Source organism: Erinaceus europaeus, chromosome 2 (genome assembly GCF_950295315.1).
Source record: "Erinaceus europaeus chromosome 2, mEriEur2.1, whole genome shotgun sequence".
Lineage (NCBI taxonomy): Eukaryota > Metazoa > Chordata > Mammalia > Eulipotyphla > Erinaceidae > Erinaceus > Erinaceus europaeus.
The window spans coordinates 14,179,183-14,195,742 of NC_080163.1; the positions used below are offsets into that span (position 1 = coordinate 14,179,183).

General features: G+C 44.3%; 1 protein-coding gene and 1 non-coding gene across 2 annotated transcripts in view; one reads left to right on the top strand and one right to left on the bottom strand.

Moving 5' to 3' along the window:
• The window catches only part of PRSS12 (serine protease 12), a 137,506-nt gene that overhangs the window by 23,877 nt on the left and 97,069 nt on the right, over positions 1-16,560 (bottom strand). The window contains 1 exon segment of the mRNA XM_060177318.1: positions 3,072-3,150. Within this exon segment, the coding sequence (XP_060033301.1) occupies positions 3,072-3,150 (79 nt within the window).
• Positions 9,741-9,904, top strand: LOC132537086 (U1 spliceosomal RNA). The gene has a single exon (XR_009548576.1). It is a non-coding gene; the product is annotated as a U1 spliceosomal RNA (small nuclear RNA).

Genomic DNA, 16,560 nt, shown 5'->3' on the forward strand with positions numbered 1-16,560 from the left:
ATGTCATTTGTTGGTATGCTTCTAAAAACCTTTTCTGTTTCATTTGGTTTAAATCCCCCCTGCTTAACACTGCATTCTATTTACATAACCACTGTATTCTATTTACATAACCACTATTAACAAGCACCACCCTCCCTCCAGGTCATTGGTGGTTCAGTGGTAGAATTCTTGCCTGCTCCGCCCCCTCTCCTTGTCACACCCTGATATTCACCAGTCACTTTTCTCTCCACCCTCTCTATGTCACACCCTGTTCACACCCTACTTGGGAAGTATATATAAAGATAACATTGTTCATTTTAGTTAGTTAGTTTAGCTTAGCTTGGTATAGATTGTGCTGTGTCCTGCATGAATAAAGAGATACTGCCTACAGCTCAACCATGAGTCCCTGGTCGTCTGTTACCCGCCCGTGAAGCCAGCCCGACGAAAACAACAGTCATTGTTGGATAAGACAGAGAGAAATGGAGAGAGGAGGGGAAGACAGAGAGGGGGAGAGAAAGGCACCTACAGACCTGCTTCACCTCCTGTGAAGTGACTCCCCTTCAGGTGGGGAGCTGGGGGCTCGAACCAGAATCCTTATGCCGGTCCTCACGCTTTGTGCCACCTGCGCTTAATCTGCTGCGCTACTGCCCAAATCCCTATTTATTTATTTTTATTGAGAGGGTTAACGCTTTACAGTGCAATCACTTGACATCTGCATACAATTTCATTATGCAATAGGTGCGCCAAATTTTCTTCCTCTCCTCCCTCTCCTTCCCTCCTCCCTCCCCAGAGTCCTTTGCTCTGGTGCAATACACCAGGTCCAGTCCACGTTTCACTGTGTGCTCTCCCTCTTCAAAGTCCTTCACTTTGGTGGAATATACCACAGCACAAAGAGACTCTTTTATACCTCCGGATTTCAAGTGTACTTTCCTACTCTATCTCACCCAAGCAATCTGAAGAAGTATTGGATAAGTACTGGCTTTAGGAGACCAGGTAGTGGCGCACATAGTACAAAACACAAGAGCCCTTGCAAGGACCCCAGTTCGAGCTCCCCACCTGCAGGGAGGTCGCTTCACAGGCGGTGAAGCAGGTCTGCAGGCAGCTGTCTTTCTCTCTCCCTCTCTGTTTCCCCTCCTCTCTCCATTTCTCTCTATCCTATCCACTAAAAAAAAAAAAAAAAGAACAAATGGCGAGTCGGGCAGTGGCATAGCGGGTTAAGCACACGTGGCACAAAGCGCAAGGACCCATGGAAGGATCCGGGTTCGAGCCCCCGGCTCCCCACCTGTAGGGAAATCGTTTTACAGGCGGTGAAGCAGGTCTGCGGTTGTCTATCTTTCTCTCCCCCTCTCTGTCTTCCCTTCTTCTTTCCATTTCTCTCTGTCCTATCCAAGAACGACATCAGTAACAACAATAAGAACTACAACAATAAAACAACAAGGGCAACAAAAGGGAATAAATAAATATTTTTAAAAAATAGAACAAATGACCACCAAGAGCAGCGGATTTGTAGTGAAGGCACCGAGCCCCAGCGATAACTTGGAGACAAAAAAAAAAAAAAGAAAGAAAGAAAGAAAGAAAGAAAGAAAAGAAGTACTGGTTTTCCAATAGTAAACTCGACAAGCAGAAATATTAAGGACTAGCAAAATAGCTCACTGGGACAAGTGTGGCTGATTATCGTGCGCAACCCAGGTTCACAACTGGCCTCCACCACGTTGAAGAAACAGTCACTGTGGTGGCATCTTTGCCTCTCTCCCTCTGTCTTTGTTTTTGACTCTCTCTCTCAATCTGAAAAAAAAAAACGTTAACCAAGTATTATGGCAAAGCTCTCCTGACCAAATAAACGCTAACTTGATCGTTCAAAACATATATGAACTAAATTAAAGGAACCTTTGTAGTTGTACATTTGTTAGGGTTTCCTAATAGATTATTTTATTTCTACCACATAACTTCTCAGCAGGGCATTCGTTGATCGACAGATCTAAGAACGTGGTCTCTCTAAAACCAATGGAGTTTGAAAGATAGGGAAATTATCAATTCTAAGCTATGTTTAGTATAGGAAATGTAGTGAGTAAAATCAAATCCTTGTAAATCAGTAGAAAATTTCCAATTTGCACTGGGGGGATATCATAGTGGTTCTACAAAAGACTTTCAAGCCTGAGGCTCTGAGGTCCCAGATTCAGTCCCCCGCACCACCATGAGCCAGAGCTGAGCAGTGCTCTGGTCTTTATCTTTCTCTCTGTATCTCTTGCATTAAAAAGCAAATAAATTAAAAGAGAAGGGGGGGGGGGAAAGGAAGTAGTACTAAGTATAAGTGTGCTTTAGAAAGGAGGAGAAAGAAGGACCATAGGGAAAAAAAAGGGGGGTTAGGGGGCTGGGTGGCGGCACAGTGGCTTAAGCACAAAGTACAAGGACCCGCCTAAGAATCCGTGTGTGAACCTCTGGCTCCCCACCTGCAGGGGGTTCGCTTCACAGGCGGTGAAGCAAGTCTGCAGGTGTCTTACCTTTCTCTCCCCCTCTCTGTCTTCCCTTCCTCTCTCCATTTCTCTTTGTCCTATCCAACAACAATGACAGCAATAACAAGAACAATAACGACAAACAACAAGGGCAACAAAATGGGGAAAATAGCCTCCAGGAGCAGTGGATTCATAGTGCAGGCACCAAGCCCCAGTGATAACCCTGGAGGAAAAAAAAAAAAAAAGGGGAAAAAGAAAAAATGGGGCAAATAAGAAGCCAGGTGGTGCCACCTGGTTGAGTGCACAACGACCCAGGTTCAAGTCCCTGGTCCTCATCTGCAGGGGGAAAGCTTCATGAATGAAGAAAGGCTGCAGGTCTCTCTCTCTCTCTCTCTCTCTCTCCCTTTCTATACCTCCTTCCCTCTCAACTTCTCTGTCTCTCTCCAGAATAAGTAAATAAATAATATCAAAATAAGTATACTACCCAAAGGCATATACAGATTTAATGCAATCCTCATCAAGACCCCAACCAGTTTTTTTATAGAACAAAAATGTATAAAAACAAAAAATATATAAATGACATGTACAGCTATTTCTGGATTATATATTTTAAAAAATCTCTTCAGAAGAGCGTTTTACCTCAAGGAGTTTTTCCCACCGATGATCCGCTTTTGCCGACGATGCAGCAATCTCAGGCCACACACAGAGGAGAGATTCTCTGAAACAGAAATAGGAACTTTGTTAAATGATCACATCTCTCAAAGAGAAATAAAAACATAAGGACCCATAGCCCTGCTGCTGCCTTCTCCTCTTTATTTTACTTTTGCTACCGGTCTTACATGATATTCTCTATACCACTCCTGAAAGCCATGTTTTTTTTTTTTTCTTCTTCTTATAGAGACAGGTGGAGAGAGAGAGAGAGAGAGAGAAAGAGAGAGAGAGAGAGGAGGAAGGCCAGGCAGTAGCACAATGGCTTAAGCACACATAGTACTAATTTCAAAGACCCATGCAAGGATCCAGGTTGGAACCCCAGACTCTCCAGCTTCGGGGGGGGGGGAGTCACTTCACAATCGGTGAAGCAGGTCTGCAGGTGTCTCTCTTTCTCTCACCCTCTCTATCTCCCCTCTTCTCTCAATTTCTCTCTGTCCTATCCAATAAAATGGAAAAAATGGCCGCCAGTAGCAGTAGATTCATAGTACAGACACCAAGCCCCAGTGATAACCCTGGAGGCAGAGAGAGAGAGAGAGAGAGAGAGAGAGAAGAGACACCTGCAACACTGCTCCATCGATCATGAAATTTCCCCCTCCCCTCCACCTTGCAAGTGGGAGTCAAGGACATGAACTCGGGTCCTTGCATATGATGGCACATCCTCAACCATGTGTATCACTGCCTGGTCTTGTCTCTGTCTCAACTTTAATCAAGGATTTCCTCTTCGACTCATAGAAAACAGTTTTCTATAATAATAATAAAAAATTATTGTCTCATCTATGCAAGGCAACAAAAATTCTCAGAGGAGGACTTTTATAAGGTTTCCTCCGTTCCACTCTGGAAGCCCCGTCTCTGATTGCTGAATGGTGTGCGGTGCTTTGACCTTGTGCATCACAGTCTCACCCTCTGCTGGTTGATTATAGAGGCTATTGTGGAGCTCGTGAGCTCAGACAACACAACCACAGAGGTTAATAATGATTTAAATGATTTGCGTTTTACATATCATACTTTCTCTCTTTCTATTTCTCTCTCTTTCTTTCTTTCTCTCTTTTTCTTTCTTTCTTTCCTTCCTCCCTCCCTCCCTCCCTTTCTTTCTTTCCCTCCAGGGTTATTGCTAGGCTCTGTCAGCACAATGAATCCACTGCTACTGGCAGCCATTTTTTTTTCCATTTTATTGGATAGGAAAGAGAGAAATTGAGAGAAGAGGGGGAGATAGAGAGGGAGAGCATAAGATAGGCACCTGCAGACCTACTTCACAACATGTGACATGTCCCCCTTCAGGTGGGCAGCGGGGGCTCAAACTCTGATCCTTGAGCGGGTCCTTGTGCTTCGTACTATGTGCACTTAACCCAGTGTACCACTTGCCTGGCCCCCTCGCATGTAACAGTTTTTCAAGCTAGATGCAAAGGCAACTCATGTATACTCATGTAGAATATCAATATACAGAAACAGTGTACTGTGGTCCTGGAGGTGGCGCAGTGATAAAGCTTTGGACTCTCAAGCATGAGGTCCTGAGTTTGTTCCCCCGGCAGCACATGTGCCAGAGTGATGTCTGGTTCTTTCTCTCTCCTCCTATCTTTCTCATTAATAAATAAATAAAATCTAAAAAAAAAAAAGAAAGAATACTAAGTCACCCTAAGTGTCAGAAGGTATATTACAGGTCCTGGAAAAGGATGACAGAGGACCTAGTGGGGGTTGTATTGTTATATGGAAAACTAAGAAATGTTATGCATGTACAAACTGTTGTACTTACTGTCGACTGTAAAACATTAATCCCCCAATAAAGAAATTTAAAAAAAGAAAAGACAAATGTCCCCTAAGAGCAATGGATTTATTGTGCAGGCACTGAGCACTATCAATAACCCTGATGGCAATTAAAAAAAAATAGGGAGTCTATCTTTCTCTCCCCATCTCCGTCTTCCCCACCTCTCTCCATTTCTCTCTGTTCTATCCAACAACAACGACATCAATAACAACAACAATAGTAACTACAAGGGCAACAAAAGGGAATAAATATTTTTTTTAAAAAAAAGACAAAAAAACAGAATAAAAAATATCATTTCCCTTGGAGCCCCTCACAGAATGGGATAAGATCTTCACATGCCAAACATCAGACAAGAGACTAATCACCAAAATATACAAAGAGCTCAGCAAACTTAGCACCAAAAAAGCAAATGACCCCATCCAAAAATGGGCAAAGGATATGAACAGAACATTCACTACAGAGGAGATCCAAAAGGCTAACAAACACATGAAAAATTGTTCCAGGTCGCTGATTGTCAAAGAAATGCAAATAAAGACAACACTGAGATACCACCTCACTCCTGTGAGAATGGCATACATCAAAAAGGAGAGCAGCAACAAATGCTGGAGAGGATGTGGGGACAGAGGAACCCTATTGCACTGCTGGTGGGAATGTAAATTGGTCCAGCCTCTGTGGAGAGCAGTCTGGAGAACTCTCACAAGGCTTGACATGAACCTTCCATATGACCCAGTAATTCCTCTCTTGGGGCTATACCCCAAGGACTCCATAACACCCAACCAAAAAGATATGTGTACTCCTGTGTTCATAGCAGCACAATTCATAATAGCTAAAACCTGGGAGCAACCCAGGTGCCTAACAACAGATGAGTGGCTGAGAAAGCTGTGGTATATATACACAATGGAATACTATGCAGCTATCAAGAAGAATGAACCCACCTTATCTGACCCATCTTGGATGGAGCTAGAAGGAATTATGTTAAGTCAGCTAAGTCAGAAAAATAAAGATAGGTATGGGATGATCCCACTCATCAACAAAAAAGTTGTGAAAGAAGAACAGAAAAGGGAAACTAAAAGCAGGATTTGACTAAATCTGGAGTAGGGCATCAAAGTAAAAACCCTGGGGTGAGGGTGAGGGTAGATACTCGGTTTCCCGGGGCTTCAGTGGGGGGTGTGAGTGGGTGGGAAGGGACACAGTCTTTTGGTGGTGGGAATGGTGTTTATGTACACTCCTATTAAAGTGTAGTCATATAAATCACTAATTAATATGAGAGGAAAAACTGACTGTATGTCTCAAACTTTTTAAAGCACAGACTGAGTCTTTTTAATACATAGGCTGACTCTTTGATATGTTGACTCTCAAAAGCCTAGACCAGGGAGAATAGAAGCAACCGGTGGCACAGCTATATACAAATAATGTCAAAGGACATATTATGGTGATGTTGGGTATTATACAGCAAATCCTAACAAAGGGACTTTTCAAAGTTAACTCAATTACCAAATAATGTGATGATAACAATATCTATCTTTGTCTTCTTGAACCCTAAGACAGCAGGAACCTCACATTTCCACTATAGAACCTATATTTCTCCCAGTCCTGGAACCTTAGGGTGAGGAGAGCTTTCCTGCATGCTTCTCTCAATTCATATCAAATAATATTGCATCCGCCGATCACAACCTAATCAACGCAACGAGTACCACCTCAGCATGCTTCATTTCAGACTGTGTCCAGAGACTTCACATGTGGAATGACAACCCTTCAGCTTCATTACTCGGGTGAGAACTTTCCTTTCATAGTATTCTCTAATTCCATTCCAGGCGGTTCACTTCCTAACAGAGTCCCAAAACCTAGATATAGACCAGGTCCCTTGAAATAGAGCATATGTTCACACGTATCCATAAACTAGGGCAAAATATATACATGAAAGCAAAGGTACACAATAGTCTGCAGTGAGTCAGTATAAAGTTCCTAGTGAAATAGTATCTAATTAGACTTAGATAACCTCCTTACCTACTTTTTATTACAGTTCTCTCACTCATCCCAAAGTTAACCTTAGCAAAGTAAGGACTGCAAAAGCTGAATAAGGGCAAGAGACTGGCATATTTTAATGATGACTCTTCAGTCACTATCAGGCCACCCCATCAGCTGGGGCCCTAGTCGGAGAGTTCTGAGATTCCTAAACAGACATGATGGGCTTAGACCTCAAATAAATTCATCTCTCCATTGTCACTTGTCATCTCTATCAGGAACAACAAAATAGACCCCTTTGTGGGCCCCCATAGGACCTTGCCCTCAACTTGGATCAACAATGGTAGAGAATGTTCCATCCTCCAAATGGAGGATGGACAACAGACTCTTTGCTACACCTGAGGAAGATGGGTTCCGATATTGGGGCAGCTTGGACTGTTTCTACTCATGACCACAGAATGTGAGCTCAGATCTACAGGGATGCAGAGGTTACTAGGCTCCTAAGCTGAATAAGGGCCCCAGACCAAACCAAATCAATGGGGTTTACAGTCAACAATATTTATACCCCTTCCCCATATTAGGGAGCTACTCTCTTCCCTGATCTAACTTTCTATCCCTTTTCCAGCCATGACATCACCTCCCCAGACAATAACCTGGATCCACCTACATATCAGATTTCAGGCTCAGAGGAAAAAAAAAACTAGTATAGCTTCAGGCCCTTTGAAATATAACTAAAATATGCCTACTAGCTACGTACAAAAATGGAGGAACCCCCAACACATCATTTGCACTATTCCAGCCTTTAGGTCCATGATTGTTCAACAATTTGTTTGGCTTTGTACATTAACTCTCTTTTCAGCCACCAGGTTCTAGATGCTAGCATGATGCCGACCAGACTTCCATGGACAGAGGACCCCACCAGTGTCCTGGAGCTCTGATTCCCCAGTGTCCTGCCCCACTAGAGAAAGAGAGAGGCAGGCTGGGAGTATGGATTGACCTGTCAACACCCATGTTCAGCGGGGAAGCTATTCCAAAAGCCAGACCTTCTACCTTCTGCATCCCACAATGATTTGGGGTCCATACTCCCAAAGGGATAAAGAATAGGAAAGCTATCAGGGGAGGGGATGGGATATGGAGATCTGGTGGTGGTTATTCTGTAGAGTTGTACCGCTCTTATCCAATGGTTTTGTTAATGTCTCCTTTTTTTAAGTAAATAATAGAAAAAAAATAAAAAGATGAGATTGTGTCCATTAGGACAAAATGGGTAGAACTAGAGGTGATAATGCTTAGTGAAGTAAGGAAGTGAAACACAATCACTGGACAGTTTGACTCCTGTGTGAGATATGGAGAATTACAATACATGAACTTGGAAAAAAGAAAGAAAGAAACAGAAGTCTCTAAGACTTTGGGAGAACTATGGTGGTTGTCATTATGAGGCCACAGGGGCACAGAACATTGGTAGTGGGTGCAGTGTAGACCTGTACCCCTGTAATTTTATAATCTTATAAACCACTACTAAATCACTAATACAATTTTTATTTATATATCTGAAAAGCTGGTAGACAAGAATGGGTAATTTACAGGTCATATAGCATAGGCGTTACAAAATATTAGAAAGCATTATATTTTTTCCTTCCAGGATTATTTCTGGGGCTTGGTGCCTGTACCATGAATCCATGCTCCCGACGGCCATTTTTTCCTCATTGCTATTGCTATTGTTGCTATTATTGTTGTTGTTGTTGCTGGTGTTATTGTTGGATAGGAGAGAAATTGAGAGGAGACAGAGAGACAGAGAGAAAGATAAACACCTGCAGACCTGCTTCACTGCTTGTGAAGTGACCCCCCCCCACCCTGCAGGTGGGGAACTGGGGCTCAAACTCAGATCTTTGCGTCAGTCCTTGTGCTCTGCACTATGTGTGCTTAACCCGGCGCTACCACCCAACCCCCATAAAGCATTATTTTTTTTATATTTACCTATTTATTCCCTTTTGCTGCCCTTGTTGTTTTATTGTTGTAGTCGTTGTTGGATAGGACAGAGAGAAATGGAGAGAGGAGAGGAAGACAGAGAGGGAGAGAGAAAGACAGACACCTGCAGACCTGCTTCACCGCCTGTGAAGCGACTGCCCTGCAGGTGGGGATCTGGGGCTCGAACCAGGATCCTTATGCTGGTGCTTACACTTTGCACCACCTGCGCTTAAGCCACTGCACTACCACCCGACTCCTGAAAGCATTATTTTTTTTAAAGATTTGCTTTATTTATTACATATGAGAGAGATCCACATGAGACAGACAGAGAGAGAGAAAGACAGTCCCACTCTGATACGTGTGGTTCAGGCGATAGAACCAGAAACCATAGTTATGTAACTGCAGTGGTAAGCTAGCTGAGCTAGCTCTGCATCTGCAGGAAAAAAAAATTTTTTTTAAATTTCATATAGCCACGTCCAGAGGCCTTAATGACTGCACTAACATTAAGACTCATAATATGGCTTTTCTATCAGGAGTTATGCTCAAAACTGTCTGTAGAAAAAAAAAATATCAGGGGAGTCGGGCGGTAGTGCAGCGGGTTAAGCACACGTGGCACAAAGTGCAAGGACCGGTGTAAGGATCCCGGTTCGAGCCCCCAGCTTCCCACCTGCAGGAGGTCGCTCCCCATCTCTGGCTTCCCCTCCTCTCTCCATTTCTCTCTGTTCTATGCAACAACAACAACAGCTATGACGACAATAATAACTACAACAGGCACAACAACAAGGGCAACAAAATGGGGAAAATAGCTTCCAAGAGCAGTGGATTCGTAGTGCAGGCACTGAGCCCCAGAAATAACCCTGGAGGCAGAAAAAAAAAATCAGGTAAGCAGATGCACGACTGGCTGCAAAAAAAAAAAACAGGGGAGATACCATGATCACGAAGGTGGTTTTCCCAGGGCGAGGCTTATCCATTGCACTCCGGATGTGCTGACCCCTGCGATTTCCCCAAATGTGGGAAACTCGACTGCATAATTTGTGGTAGTGGGGGACTGCGTTCGCGCTCTCCCCTGTTTTAAAAAATAGAAGAAGAAAAAAAAAAAAAAAAAAAAAGAAAAAAAAAATCTGTGAAGGGATATTTTGTTTCGGTGGTTACAAACATATGTGTAGAAACAGACTGTTATCCTATCTGTGTAAGAAGAGAAAGGAAGGAACTTTGCCAAGAATGTGAACAACTATTCAGCACTCATGGCCTTTGATAATAACCAGGTAGAAGGGAGCCAAGCAGGGCATCAGCACTTCTGATTTCCTGATAAAAAGGTCCAACAATGTGTTCCAAGATGATTAATGTCCTCGATGATCTCAGAGGTATGCTATCAAACCTTCCCCCTCTTCTCGTAGGTTACAAGTCCTCTAGATGCCACTACGACTTATAAAAACAGAAGTTTTCAAGTATGTAGCAAGTCACACCAGTGTATAAAATGCCTAAATAAATAAAATGAATGAGGTAATACTGAGCAGGCAAGACCTAAGCTTTACATCATCCTGAGCAAAGCATCCAACTGCAGTAAAGTGGAATCCACTTCTGGTCATCAAAACCACGTAGGAAAAATTAAGAAGCAAAATGGAAGTTAATTTCTAAAAGGATCCAATCAGATAAAATAACCAGTGGGTCGAGTTTGAATCTCCCTACAGAAGTCTCCTAATCATAAATCTCAACACAAAATCGACAATTTAGCCATAGTCTGCAATCCAGTGGGCCTCAGAGGAATTCCCCCTTCTTCTCCTCCTTCTCCTCCTCCTCCTCCTTCTCTTCTTCTCCTTGTCCTTCTTCTCTGTCAACAGCATACCACTTCTTCAACTGGGTCCATCTTCCTCCTCCTACTCCTCTTCCTCCTTCTTCTCCTCCTCCTCCTTCTACTACTCCTCCTCCTTCTACTCCTCTTTCTTCTCTTCCTACTCCTTCTCTTCCTCCTCCTTCTCCTCCTACTCCTCTTCCTCCTCCTTCTCCTCTTCCTCCTTCTTCTCCTCCTCCTCCTCCTTCTTCTCTTCCTCCGCCTTCTCCTCCTCCTTCTCTTCCTCCTTCTTCTCCTTCTCCTCCTCCTCCTTCTCCTCCTCCTTCTTCTCTTCCTCCGCCTTCTCCTCCTCCTTCTTCTCCTTCTCCTCCTCCTCCTTCTCTTCCTCCGCCTTCTCTTCCTCCTTCTCTTCCTCCTTCTTCTCCTCCTCCTCCTTCTCCTTCTCCTCCTCCTTCTTCTCTTCCTCCGCCTTCTCCTCCTTCTCTTCCTTCTTCTCCTTCTCCTCCTCCTCCTTCTCTTCCTCCTCCTTCTCTTCCTCCTCCTTCTCTTCCTCCTTCTTCTCCTTCTCCTCCTCCTCCTTCTCTTCCTCCTCCTTCTCTTCCTCCTCCTTCTCTTCCTCCTTCTTCTCTTTCTCCTCCTCCTTCTTCTCCTCCTCCTCCTTCTCTTCCTCCGCCTTCTCCTCCTCCTTCTCCTCCTCCTTCTCCTCTTTCTCCTCCTCCTTCTTCTCCTCCTCCTCCTTCTCCTTCTCTTCCTCCGCCTTCTCCTCCTCCTTCTCCTCCTCCTTCTCCTCCTCCTCCTTCTCCTCCTCCTTCTCCTCCTCCTCCTCCTTCTCCTCCTCCTTCTCCTCCTCCTCCTCCTTCTCCTCCTCCTTCTCCTCCTCCTCCTTCTCCTCCTCCTTCTCCTCCTCCTCTTCCTCCTCCTTCTCCTCCTCCTTCTCTTCCTCCTCCTTCTCCTCCTCCTCCTACTCCTCATACTCCTCCTTCTCTTCCTCCTCCTCCTTCTCCTCCTCCTACTCCTCCTCCTCCTTCTTCTCCTCCTCCTCCTCATACTCCTCCTTCTCCTCCTCCTTCTTCTCTTCCTCCTCCTTCTCCTCCTTCTTCTCTTCCTCCTCCTTCTCCTCCTTCTCTTCCTCCTCCTTCTCCTCCTCCGCTTTCTTCTCCTCCTCCTTCTCTTCCTCCTCCTTCTCTTTCTTCTCCTCCTCCTTCTCCTCCTCCTCTTTCTTCTCCTCCTCCTTCTCTTCCTCCTCCTTCTCTTTCTTCTCCTCCTCCTTCTCCTCCTCCTCTTTCTTCTCCTCCTCCTTCTCTTCCTCCTCCTTCTCTTTCTTCTCCTCCTCCTTCTCTTTCTTCTCCTCCTCCTTCTCCTCCTCCTCTTTCTTCTCCTCCTCCTTCTCTTCCTCCTCCTTCTTCTCCTCCTCCTTCTCTTTCTCCTCCTTCTCCTCCTACTCCTCCTCCTTCTCCTCCTACTCCTCTTCCTCCTTCTCCTCCTCCTCCTTCTTCTCTTCCTCCGCCTTCTCCTCCTCCTCTTCCTCCTTCTTCTCCTTCTCCTCCTCCTCCTTCTCCTCCTCCTTCTCTTCCTCCTTCTTCTCCTCCTCCTTCTCCTCCTCCTTCTCCTCCTCCTCCTCCTCCTCCTCCTTCTCTGTCAATAGCATACCACTTCTTCATCTGGGGCCCATCCTGGGACTCCCACACAAATTATATATGGGCCTAGACCTCTAATGAGTCCCTCTCTCCACCACCACTGGTCACCTATATCAGCAATGTCACCATAAGCCCTCTTGTGGGTCCTCCCAGGACCTCGCCCTCACCATAAAACAATGATGGCAGGGATAGCTCCAGTCCCCACAAGAAGACTGGGTGTCCTACCCTGCTACTCAGGGAAGACCGGTCCTGAAATGAGTGCAGCCTGCAATGTTCCCAGCTGTGACCATGAGCTGCGAGCTCAGACCAATAAGGACTCAGAGGTAACACAGGCTCCGGCCCTGGGTCAGGTGGGTGGCAGGAAATAGCTCATTGTATCCACAGAATCTGTCTCAAGAATGGGAGCCACGTACTGCCCTTATCCAACTTTGAGCCCTTTTCTCTACTCTGACACCATTTTCTCAGACAATATATATTTTTTTAACTTTCTTTTTTATTTTAAGAATTTATTTATTCATGAGAAAGGAGGGAGAGAAAGAGCCAGACATCACTCTGGTACAGGTGCTGCCAGGGATTGAACTTGGGACCTCATGGTTGAGAATTCAATGCTTTATCCACTACGCCACCTCCCGGACCACGTCAGACAATATTTTTATCCAACTTCAGGGCTAGCTATCAAACTCAAGCACAACTATCATCAATGTGTACCCCCAGGAACGTGCCTAAGATGAACTCTCTCTTTCTTTTAACCTAAGATTCCCTAATCTCATCTGCTCTATTCCTACCTTTTGGTTCCTGTTCATTAACCATTTTGTCTCAATTTGTGGCCTGCCACCTTCCAGACACCAAACTGAAGATGCTGTCATGATTCCATTCTGACAGTCTCACCAGTGTGAATCCTGGAACCTAGCCTCTCCAGAGCTCTGAGCCACTGGGGAAGGATAGCTGGGCGGTAGTGCAGCGGGTTAAGCACACATGGCACAAAGCACAAGGACCAGCTTAAGGATCTTGGTTCGAGCCCCTGGCTTCCCACCTGCAGGGGGCTCCACTTAACAAGCAGTGAAGCAGGTCTGCAGGTGTCTATCTTTCTTTCCCCCTCTTTGTCTTCCCCTCCTCTCTCGATTTCTCTCTGTCCTATCTAACAATGACAGCAATAACAATAATAACAACAACAATGATAAACAACAAATGCAACAAAAGTGGGGAAAAAATAGCCTTCAGGAGCAGTGGATTCGTAGTGCAGATATCGAGACCCAGTGATAACCCTGGAAGGAAGGAAGGAAAGAAGGAAGGAAGGAAGGAAGGAAGGAAGGAAGGAAGGAAGGAAGGAAGAGAGAGAGAGAGAGAGAGAGAGAGAGAGAGAGAGGGGAAAGAAAGGAAATAAAGAAAGGGAGAAAGAAACAGGTTGAGGGTATAGATCGACCTGCCAAGACCCACATCCAGCGGAGAAACGATTACAGAAGCCAGAACTCCTACCTTCTGCACCCCCAAAACAACCTTATTCCATACTCCCAGTTGGGGAGAAGTGATAGGAGGAAGAGGATAAGAGGGCTCTGAACTCCAGCTCCATCAGCACCCAGAGAGAAAAGAGGAAAAGGAGAGGGACATATGGAAGTAGTTATGTTGTCATGAGTGGCTCAGAGGGGAAGAGAGCATTGCTTCAGGAAGAAAAATGGGGCAATTATGTGTAAAGGTAGACTGATAATTGTAGAGACGATGGCTGGCCCATGTGGTGGATTACAGTGTGGTGACTAAAGACCCACCACCCTGGTGGTGGAAGTGGAGTGGATTTATACGCCTGTTGATATGTATTTTTGTAAATCAACATTAAATCACTAATAAAATTTTAAAAAATAAAAATGGTGACTTCACTATTTTCAGCCCATCTTGAATGGACCTTGAAAAATTCATGTTAAGTGAAATAAATCAGAAACAGAAGGATGAATATGGGATGATCTCACCCTCAGGCAGAACTTGAAAAACAAGATCAGAAGAGAAAACACAAGTAGAACCTGAACTGGAATTGGCACGTTGCACCAAAGTGAAAGACTCTGGGATGGGTGGGGGTGGGAAAACAGGTCCAAAAAAGATGACAGAAGACCTAGTGGGGGTTGTATAGTTATATGGAAAACTGAGAAATGTTATGCATGTACAAACTATTGTATTCAGTCTTGAATGTAAAACATTAATTTCCCAATAAAGAAATTAAAAAAAAAATAAAAAGGGAGAGAAAAAGAAAGAGAAAAAGCAAAAAAAAAATTTAAATAAAGAAAAAAATCAATAAATGGGGCCAGGCAGTGCCACCCCCTGATGAATGCATATTTTACCATGCTCAAGGACAAGAGTTCAAGTCCCAGAGGGGGTAGATAGCATAATAGTTATGTAAAGAGACTCTCATACCTGAGGCTCCAAAGTCCCAAGTTTAATCCCCCATACTGCCATAGCCAGAGATGAGCAGAACTCTGGGGACAAAAAAAAAAAAATCAACCATTTGTGGTCCAGGTGGTGGCACAGTGGACAAAGTATTGGACTCTCAAGCATGAGGTCCTGAGTTCAATCCCTGGTAGCACATGTACCAGAGTAATACTCAGTTCTTTCTATCTCTCCTCCTATCTTTCTCATTAATAAATAAATGAAATCTTATGAAAAAAATGCTCCAAATCACTGTCAGAAAAATGAAAATAAATGAGATACCACTTCACTCCTGTGAGAATGACATACATCAGAAATGACAGCAACAAATGCTGGAGAGGTTGTGGGGACAAAGGAACCCTCCTGCACTGCTGGTGGGAATGTCAATTGACATAAGCCCTGTGGAGAGCAGTTGATATATATCCACACACAGTGGAATACTACTCAGCTATTAAAAATGGTGAATTCACCTTCTTCACCCCATCTTGGATGGAGCTTGAAGGAATCCTGTTAAATAAGTCAGAAACAGAAGGATAAATATGGAACAATCTCATAGACAGAAGTTGAAAAACAAGAATCAGAAAGGAAAACACTAAGCAGAACTTGGACTGGAGTATTGCACTGAAGTAAAAGACTCTGGTGTGTGTGTGTGTGTGTGTGTGTGTGTGTGTGTGTCGGGGGAGAGGAAGGGGGGGGAGGGGTGGGGCTGGTGGTTCGGGTCCTGGGAGGTGATGGCAGAGGAGGACCTAATGGGGGTTGTACTTTTATGTGGAAAACTGGGAAATGTTATGTATGTACAAACTATTGTATTTTACCGTCACCTGTAAACCATTAATTAATCCCCTAACAAAGACATTAAAAATAAATAGTATGAGCAGAAGTGTTTTTCTGTGCTTCCTCTTTCAAACGTTTTTTGACAAGCCAGGACCTTATACATGGACAATATCTCTGTTCTCCGGTACCTTTTCTTTCTTTTTTTTATTATTATTTATTTATTTTCCCTTTTGTTGTCCTTGTTGTTTTTCATTATTGTTGTAATTGATGTCGTCATTGTTAGGTTAGGACAGAGAGAAATGGAGAGAGGAGCGAAAGACAGAGAGGGGGAGGGAAAGACAGACATCTGCAGACCTGCTTCACCACCTGTGAAGTGACTCCCCTGCAGGTGGGGAGCTGAGGGCTCAAACTGGGATCCTTATGTTGGTCCTTGTGCTTTGCGCCATGTGTGCTTAACCCACTGCGCTACCACTCGATCCCTCAGGTAACTTTTCTTTCAGATACAGAGACCGTATCCCCACAGCTGTCCCCGGTAACAAAGACCCTCCCACATGGAGCCAGCCCTCCAACTTGGCTCACAACACCCAAGAAACCCACTCTACCTGCTGAGCTCTCTGGTCCCATCTTCTAAAAAAATTCTATGAGCGATATTAGAGCATCAAATGCAGCTCCTATGACTTACCTTTTCATTTTAATTTCTTTGCTTCTTTCAGTGGACTAAATATAAATTTTGAATCTTTTTAAAATATTTTATTTATTTTTATTTCTATTAGATAGAGACAGAGGGAAATTGAGAGAGAAAGGGGAAGATAGAGAGGCAGTGAAAGAGTGAGACACCTGCAGTCCTGCTTCACCACTAGGGAAGCTTCACTCCTGCAGGTGAACGTAAGAGCCTTGAACCCGGGTCTTTGCACATGGTAAGGTGTGTGCTAAATCACGTGTCACCGTCAGGTCCCCTGAACCTTTTAGTTTTCTTATATTTTTATTATCATTATTTTTATTTATTGGATAGAGACAGCCAGAAATTAAGAGGGAAGGGGGAGATAGTGAGGGAGAGAGACAGAGAGACATCTGCAGCCCTGCTTCACCACTTGCAAAGCTTTCCCCCTG